The 9074-nt window shown below is 37.1% G+C and overlaps 1 protein-coding gene across 1 annotated transcript in view; it reads right to left on the minus strand.

Annotated features, from left to right (window-relative positions):
* The window catches only part of SPTLC1 (serine palmitoyltransferase, long chain base subunit 1), a 36606-nt gene that overhangs the window by 23355 nt on the left and 4177 nt on the right, over positions 1 to 9074 (minus strand). The window contains exons 2-3 of the mRNA XM_009995270.1: positions 7350 to 7574; positions 1231 to 1325 (exon numbers count right to left, since the gene is read on the minus strand). Of these exons, the coding sequence (XP_009993572.1) occupies positions 1231 to 1325; positions 7350 to 7574 (320 nt within the window). The remainder of the gene's footprint in view (positions 1 to 1230; positions 1326 to 7349; positions 7575 to 9074) is intronic.

Here is a 9074-nt window from a genome sequence, read left to right on the forward strand (position 1 = left end):
TGAACCACCATTCCCAGTAGGCATTAGCACACCAAAAACACTAAAAGAAGACTATCTCATTAGCATCAATGGAGTCCTCCTAAAATACTAATTAAAAAAAAGGATAAAAATGCACTTGAGCTAAAATTAGTATGCAGAGATTTTTCCCTTCTGGACAAATTCTGAAATGTGGGTTAAGTTTACAGCCCAAGTTACAAACTTACAGCTGCTGAGCAACTTACAGGAAGGTAATAAGTTGGCAGTTTAAATCTTAGAAGATACATGTCATGTTTTCCTCATAGCTATCGTTAAGTTAACTGCTACAACACGTTAACATTCTGTCACAACACATTCCCTAGAAGTAAGCACTGGAAAGTTCTAAACAGTTTAAATATTTTCTGAATACATCTAAAGGATGTATGTGTTCAGATTTTTAAAAAACATTCAACACTTCCTTGAACTCCACAGTACAGCCTGTTTCAAAATTCTGCATAACAGAACGATTGTTCACATCACAGTGAATTAAAACAAGCATCCCTTTTCTAAGGCAGACTTTTCTTTGGTGGCAGAACCATCAAAATGGAGCTCCCTATCACAACAATTAATTTTGCTCTGTCACTAAATTATTTTAAATTATTAGTGTCACTGGAAGGATACTAAGAATGCTTATATTGTAAAGGTTCTTGACATAAACAAATGTGAAGCTTGTAAAAGAAATTTCACAGCAATTTCTGAAATACTGTGGCTCCTGCCTAAGTTAGCAAAAAAAATTTTTAAGCCTTGTAACACACAACACTGTAATGTCCTGACATAATTTCTTCAGAAAACAACTTTGCCATGAAGCATCTCCACTTCAGATTGTCCGAAGAGCAACACCGTTTCACAAAGTGCCAAGTAGCTGGCCACAAAATCAGTTTCTTCTGAAGTGATTAGCGATGACCCAGTTTACCCCCAAACCCTATGCAGAACATAATAACCACTTTTGGAGGTCTAAGTCTACATATTCAGAAAAAAAAAGAAACAAAATTAATCACGACACTTAAAGTAAGAATTATTTTCATAATAAATAGTCTTGATAATGCTGCAAAACCATCTCTTCAGTGGCAAACTCAGTCCTACTACCTAAAAATGCAATTAATTTATGAAAGGTTTTAAGGATATGCAAATGCTTAGTAAGAAATACATTTAAAGATACAGACATCAAGCATTCAAGTTTAAATAAAAACCAGAATTTATCTTGGTTATGTTTACCCTGAAACAATGTTATAGTTGAGAGCTGGATGATCTTTTGATACAGGAGGTACAAGAGGCTCTGGCTGCCATTCCTCAATCAACTCTTCTTTTTCCTGGACAGGAGAAAAGAAATACTGCTCAAAAAAGAATTTCCATTAGAAAAGACATTATACGCCAATAAACAGTTGGTAATAGTAAGACGTGAAATGATGTATGTTAATACGTGTCACCTTTCTGAGACACTTAGAATTGATGTCCCTGCCAAACTGTAACAAATACTATTTCATTCAATCTATTGATTATGAAAAGCCTTCTCTAGAGTTTATGTAATTGAATATTAATTACATAAAAATTTAACATAAATTGCCCCACTTCACATTCTCAAGTTTTCAACAATGCTGTTTAAACAGCTGTGGCATTAAAATACTTAGCAAAGTAGCACATACATGAGCAGGACACAATGGATGAAAACTGCCAAACATTCAAGAAATGGTAACAACAACTATTACGTCAAGTATCCCCTATCTAACCATGTAGGAACACTAAATGCACATTTATTTTCAAAATGTTCTAAACAAAGGGACTGTTTACAAGGGCGTGTAGTGACAGAACAAGAGGTAATGGTTTTAAGCTAGAAGACGATAGATTTACATTAGACATTAGAAAGAAATTCTTTTGTGTAAGGATGGTGTGGTGAGACACTTGAAGAAGCTGTCCAGGTAGACTGTGGATGCCTCATCCCTGGAAGTGTTCAAGACCAGGCTGGATAGGGCTTTGAGCAACCTGGTCTGGTGGGAGGCGTCCCTGCCCATGCAGGGGGTTTGGAACTAGATGTTCTTAAAGGTTCCTTCCAACCCAAACCATTCCATCCCATTCCATTCATTTGGAAAATGAGGATTATTTACTAGTACAGCAAGACACAGCTGATAGCATATTTGTTAATACACTAACTTTGAATGGTATGACTACAATGGGTTATTATTTCAAAAAGCAGTAGAATATTTAAGGCTATTTATTTCATTACCAAAATAAAAATTCTGCAGTTGATTTTCTGCAGCAATACCTTCTTCCATTTTCATTTTTTCCAAATACACTTTTCAAAGTGTTTGAAGTACAAAACTAATTTAAGATATGAAAAATTCAGAAGGAAACTACATTCAACAGTGCATTTAGTCTCCTCCATTTTCATCACTTTCTTTTTACTGAGCTAATTAGTGACTTTGTTTCTGGTTACTTTCAGAGTTTTAGTTAATAACCCAGGGGGTCAACAAAGGTCTATTTCAAAACACAAATGGAAATTTCACTAGCCCTGTATTTCAGAAAAGATATTTTTTATGTGAGCATAGTCACATAAGCCATATGAAGTCACAGTAACTTGTGTTTCTAATATTTTGCAGATGTACTTCTTAATTTAACTTTCTTATGTTACATTTCTTACTGGAATTTAATGCACAGGTTACAAAATCTAAATGAAATAACACGCCATTAATATGTGCAACAGAACCAAATACATTCAATATTTTGGAGTGGCTACACTTACATTGGAAAAAGTGGTTAGTTTCTTTAGCCACCATAGGACAGATCCCAGCTGGAGCCTAGCACTCAGTTGTGTACATGCTGAAATGCTGTTGCATTTATTAAGGAAAGAATTTAAGCAGGGGATCTTTTTAATTTACCCTGTACTAGTGCCATTTATTGTATGTCAAATAGCAAATTTTAATGCTTCAGTTAAAAAAAATCCAAACAAACAACTGAGCACCAGAGAACAAAACAATAATAAATTATGTTGCAAATGCTATTGTCTACTATGCATTACTGCCTTCTATTATGAAACCACATTTGTCTCAGCAAATACCTCAATAACCTATGGAAGATTACTTGGTGATACATCCTATAAAGATTAACATGCAACACTGAACAAAAATAGTGGAAAAGTAGTACTCAAATTCATGTTAAGTGTAGAACAGAACCACAACCATAATCCTTCATGCTAAACTCCATTGATCCAGACCAAGTGGCAATTCGATCCTTGTCTCAGAACAGATACTAGTGTGCATCTTTATACTATACTGCAGTTTGAAAAGAAGATATAAAAAAGGTAATTTAACACTAAGTGTGCTGACTACACTGCAAGTCAGCAACTGCTACAGTATAGTCCTCTCCCAGCCACTTGTGCTGACATAGGCAGTTACAAAACCAGATAACCTTGCTCAGAAAGTGATTCAGATTAAAAGCAACTTGTTAAAAGCAGGATTGATATGTAGATCGGCTGATGCAACTGAGAAACCATATCCCGAGTTACAGTTGCCCAGTAGTATCTTACACATTTCCGTAAGAGTAAAAAAGATTTCTGAAAATCAGAAAGCAGGATGTTTGCTTTTGCAGGCTTCACTCAGCTCCTACGACAGTTGGTGCTGAATGGCCCCACATTCCTAATGTACAGCTCAGCTTGCATCAGAGGTTTTGTGTTGATTTTAGAGCACGGTGTCAGGCATTTTTTTTTTGTTTGTTTTGGTTGTTGTTTCTTTTTGTGTTAGTTAGGAAGCAAAATAATCAGGTAAGAAGCAGTACAGCCTGTCCATTATGGAAGGATAACTAAGAAAAGCATTAGATGACACAAAGGCCTAAAGGGGAAGGACTCCGGAAGCACAGTGCTTCTTCTGTTTACAACCTGACCACAAAGAACATCCCAACAGTTTTTATACAACATAGTGCAAAGGCAGTACAGGCAAAATTGTATATACATTTTCTTCAAAGAATAAGATACCTACCTTGAAAGAGGGTAGAATTAAAGCTGTGCAAGCATGTACTTAGCTTTTTAATTTAAATATAATTTTTTGAATTGAGGGTACAAAATATCACCAAGCAGTTTAGCAACTTATAGAAAATTTGATTAAAATCTTTATGCTGTGTTTATATAAACATAAAAGTCGCATAAAATATAATTACCAATAGATACAAAACATATGAAGATGTAAGATTTTAAATGTTTATAAGTACATTCAATAAATTATATTATACAAACCTACTTCTACATTCTTCCACATACATAAACATTTTAAATGTATTTATCTAAATACTCACACACGTATCAAAATAAAATGGGTTTGGGTGGTTGTACTTTGATAGTTGCAGATTTTACTTTTTAAACACTAGGTACCTCGGGTAAGATAAATACTTGGGTGTAAATTCATCGAAACCAAATTATTTAAATAGGTTGCCTTGATGACTCTGTTTCTTAAGAAACAGTAGCAATTACGTCCATGAAGACAGTTCTTAGCTAGCACTAGTGTTTTGAAACAGTGTCATACAGGCATCTGTGTCAATATCTACACTCATAATATTTTTTTATTTGTTGATCCTCATAAAACAAGTTTTTAATTCCACAATATTTATAGAATTGTATATCTGCAAGGCATAACTTGTCACAAACAATGGGCATGACAGTTGGAAATTTATCTCTTTCAATAATACTTAAGAGAATCTTTACCTAGATAGGGAGACTTGGCTCAAAATGACTGAAAACCTTTACAAGAACAGACAGCATCTGCTCTTCCCTGTAGAACATCTGATCAATCTCTGAATGCTGCTCCTGCGAGACAGAGCTTCTGTGGCATACAGTACTTCTTAGTCATGCACTAAACATTTGTCTCTGACAGGAACTTTCCAACCTCCCAACTTACATCACTAATAAAACTTTTCCCATGCTACTACTGCAGTGAAAATTCTAAAAGCAAAGAAAACTCTTTCCTTCCATGCAAAAACAGTAAGACATAGCTCCTAGTAAGCCTTCAGACATTTTGAGAGTAACATTTAAGAGTACCACGCTCAGTGTCATTTATTGCAGTGTGAGAGACACATGCACGCAGAGAGGACCTTCCTTTCATACACGTTTGCTGGCTGGACAGTGAGCTTGCAGCTAAATTATGCCATGTAATCTCCTACACCCAGCTCCAGCCCTCAGTGGCACTTTGCTGCTTTCTGTAGATTTTGTTTTGGTGAAAAGCCCACAAGATTATGTATGTTTAGCACCTTGTCTGGCCACAGACTTATTTGTACTTCCCAAAATCCCAACCTATCAGGAACATACAGACAAAGAGTAGTACTCTACCTCCTTAGTTAATGCTTTAGGAAATTTCATTATTTGGAACCAACAGGAACATCTACAGACACTGTTATTAAAGGGTTACAAACAGTCAGCTGAAAGCAAATTCCTGTATTGTATTTTGTAGCACTCTTGCTACATATACGACTAAATCCAGAAACCACCTTTAGGGTGGATTTCTTCACTGTTTTAGAAAGATGACTCCTAAGTGCACCAGCTTGCACAATCTATCTAGCTCTGGTTCTCCAGGACAGACTGGTTCTGACAGAACATATTAAGATGGCTGTGCAATAGTGGTATTCTTCAGTAATAACTATTACACTGAGCCAGCTCTGCTCTGGCAGCATCCCCAACAAGAACTCACAGAGAAACTCCAAATATCATTACATGAGTGGCTGACATAAAGGCAGCCTGTTCTTCATCACCTGAGCTAGCCCATCTTAGGAGCCTGTACCTCAGTAACCTAGTATTTCTGTCTGGTGTGGTAGGCTGGACACAACAACATGAATCAAAGCAGAACAAATCAGAAAGCAATCAGCTGTGTCCTTGCTGAATAGTTGGCATGTTGCTACATGAAGCTCAACGTGCACAGAGAAGCAACACTGTATGGAATCCCATATTGTATGAAACAGGCCGTACTGGTTCTGGCTGTGATGGTATCAAAATTCCTCATGCAGCAGCTCATGTAGCATGGTTTTAGGTCTGTAACCAAAACAATTCTGATAACCCAGTAATGTTGTAGCTCTTGCTAAACAGTGTTTGCAGTGTCCAGGCCTTCTGTTCCTCACTCTGTTTCCAGGTGAATGGATTAGAGAGTGTTCAAGAGGTTTTCTTCCCTGCATACCACTGTTCTAGATTTATCTGAGCACTTCCTTTAACATATCAGCTTCAGCAAAATGGTCTTACAGCAAATGAAGATGACCTGCAACTGGATGGTAACATTCAAGATAACACATAGAAGTAGCTGAGTGTAGTTCTTAGTCTGTGAGAAAGACATAGGTTTCAACTTTTTCAGGTCATCAGTTAAACAAAAGTAGAAAAGAACGTTTTCCCATCATCTGCTGCAAAGAGAATAAATCTTCCAAAAGAAAAGTTATCCTCCAAACTAGCAGACATCAAAACCATATGATGCAGGAAAATTCTACTAAATAAACTACTACAGTTTCTGAATCAACATGTAGAGTCTATTTTAAAGCTGCAGCATATCTTCCTAGATTAGTTGAACATTCAGCACATCACCACATTGGATTTCCCTTGGTGCTCGCTCCTCTCTGTATTCTTATCACAGGCAGCAAACTTCAAGAATCCCAGGATCAATTCAAACCCTTCCAAGTACAGAACTCTAGCCCAGTTTAAAGCCACTACCCCTTGTCTACACATCCCTGTAAAAAGTCCCTATGCAGCTTTACTGTGGGCCTTCTTCTGGTACAGGAACATATCCTTCAAAAACATCCAATGGTATCCTATGGCATTATGCAGCAAGCCCAATTACACACCATCTCTCATACAAACTAGCTGAGGGAAATGTTCAACCAAATCTTCCTCAATACTGATAGTCTACAGCCAGAAGTCAGGGAGAAGTTTCAGTCTTCAAAAACAATTACAGTTTGGGGATTTTTTGAGTGCTATATTGCAAAAGAAGAAAAATGCTGCTGAACTACAAAGTTTCCTGGAATGCACTAGAGTGTGTAGCTACACACTTCTATATTTGTACTGCAAACCGTAGCACCAATTCTTAAAAAGTCACTAACCTTTGCCAAAGGAAGGGATACCAGAACACAATGCCAGCTTTCCATATCTTAGCAGTCACAGTCACATCAGTTGTTTTATATTTCTCAGTCTCAAACACAGTCCTACTTCAAAAGCATGAAATGAAGCATTTAAGTAATAAGTAATTTCATAAGTCCAAAGTGACCTTACCCTTTGAAATCCTAAGAAGAAAACAGCACAATTTGTGATGTAACAGTGGTTCAACAGAAAATATCAATAGCTATAAAATGTTTCTCTAAAGAAAAATATTTTTCCACTATACCTTAGGTGTTAGATCAGATCGCTCTTGAAGTTTGTATGTCTTGGAGAAAAGAAGCCTGATTATCCATAGAATTAGAATCCCTTCCAAAATGAGATGGTAAGCAGGAGCCTGAAAATAAAAGGATAAAAATAAGCCCACGCAGAATTCTATTTGAATCAGCGTGACACTATGCAACAGTTTTGTCTCTACTTGTAAAAATAGCTTATCATCAACTGATAAGTATTTCTAAACCAGCAAAAATTACATGTAAGTGGATTGTTTTGCAACTACTACTTGTAGCTGCTAAGTTGTATTAGATCTATTCTCTTGTTAATAACTTGAAGCACACTCCAAACTGATAGATGGTTTCAGTTCCAGCAATGCAGAACTTGAATATTAAGAGTGAAGGCAGATGAGCCATGTAGGTTGTGCCGGCATCTGTGATGGCAGAAAGCTTTCACAACAATCGGAAGTCTCCTGAGAGCTTGAAGGTCTGTGTTATCTATATACACACCTACTTCACTCCAACATTCTTAAAACTTGCAGCCCATTATGAGCACAACTACTATTATTTACAAATAAACTTAATCCTGTCCTCATAGCCCATTTTTGCTAGTTTCACAGGCACCTTGAGCAGGCATAAACCAACAAGGTCACCAGAAGCAGTTTTGCTCCTGTGTCATTTACTGTCTTGAGCAGACACAATGTTTAGGGATATTTACAGCAAACCAGAACAAACAGTTGATCCAAGTTAAAGCTAGCCTCTTTGGGTACTTGGAGGGAGGAAAGGTAGTTTAAAGCACACGTGCAGTTATGGCATCATCATTTGACACCTAGTTTTAGTGATGGGTTTAGCTCTTCCATTTCAGGAAGGCTCCTGTCTACACTGTGCATGTCTGCTATTTTTAAAAGACTCAAAATGCACACAGATTAGTGCACTCTTTCTTCAGCTCAGGGGAAGAGCTCCTGCACATCAATATTTCCTAGTGGATCTGACCTGCCAACAAAGTAGAATGCACCATACATCCAGAAACTAAAGGAAACTGAACATAAGTTTTAAAAACCACTAAGGATTCCTTTGGCATATCACACTATAAATAATGAATTAATAATTTGAGGAGTAATTCTCAGTTCACCAAATATATTAGGAATACATACGTATATCATGACATCTAAAGAGCACATCATAGTACAGGAGCAGTGGAAGTCCACACAAACTACTTCCCTGTGCTTTCCAGTGCCTATAATTACTCTGAATTCAGTGCATCAGAGCGTGCTACCAGCTCCAGTAGCTATACACTTCTGTATTTGTACTGCAAACCCTAGTATGAATTCTTTAAAAGTCACAAACCTTTGCCAAAGGGAGGGATACAACAACACTGTCTATCATCAGAACATACTTTTTAACATCACGAAACAAACATGCCATGCTGATTCCTTCCAAGAGGGAACACAAGCCTACACATTTAAAAGTTGTTTCTTCCCTTGTAAAAATCCCTAGTGAGTTACAAAGGCTGACCTTATACACAGAGAACACCGTGAATCCTATTAAAGGCTTAATGCTACGGTGTACACCTTAAATGAAGCTTTAAAAACTTAAAAACCAAGTGCGTGCATCTATTTTTCCATATATAAATGAGACACACACACATACACTCACGATTTGGTGCGCACAGACTCACACGCACGGCACAGACCCGCAGCCATACAGACACACCTTGCAGACACCGCCCTTCCTGCCGCCCC

This window comes from Chaetura pelagica, unplaced genomic scaffold (genome assembly GCF_000747805.2).
Source record: "Chaetura pelagica isolate M959 unplaced genomic scaffold, ChaPel_1.0 scaffold204, whole genome shotgun sequence".
Classification (NCBI taxonomy): Eukaryota; Metazoa; Chordata; class Aves; order Apodiformes; family Apodidae; genus Chaetura; species Chaetura pelagica.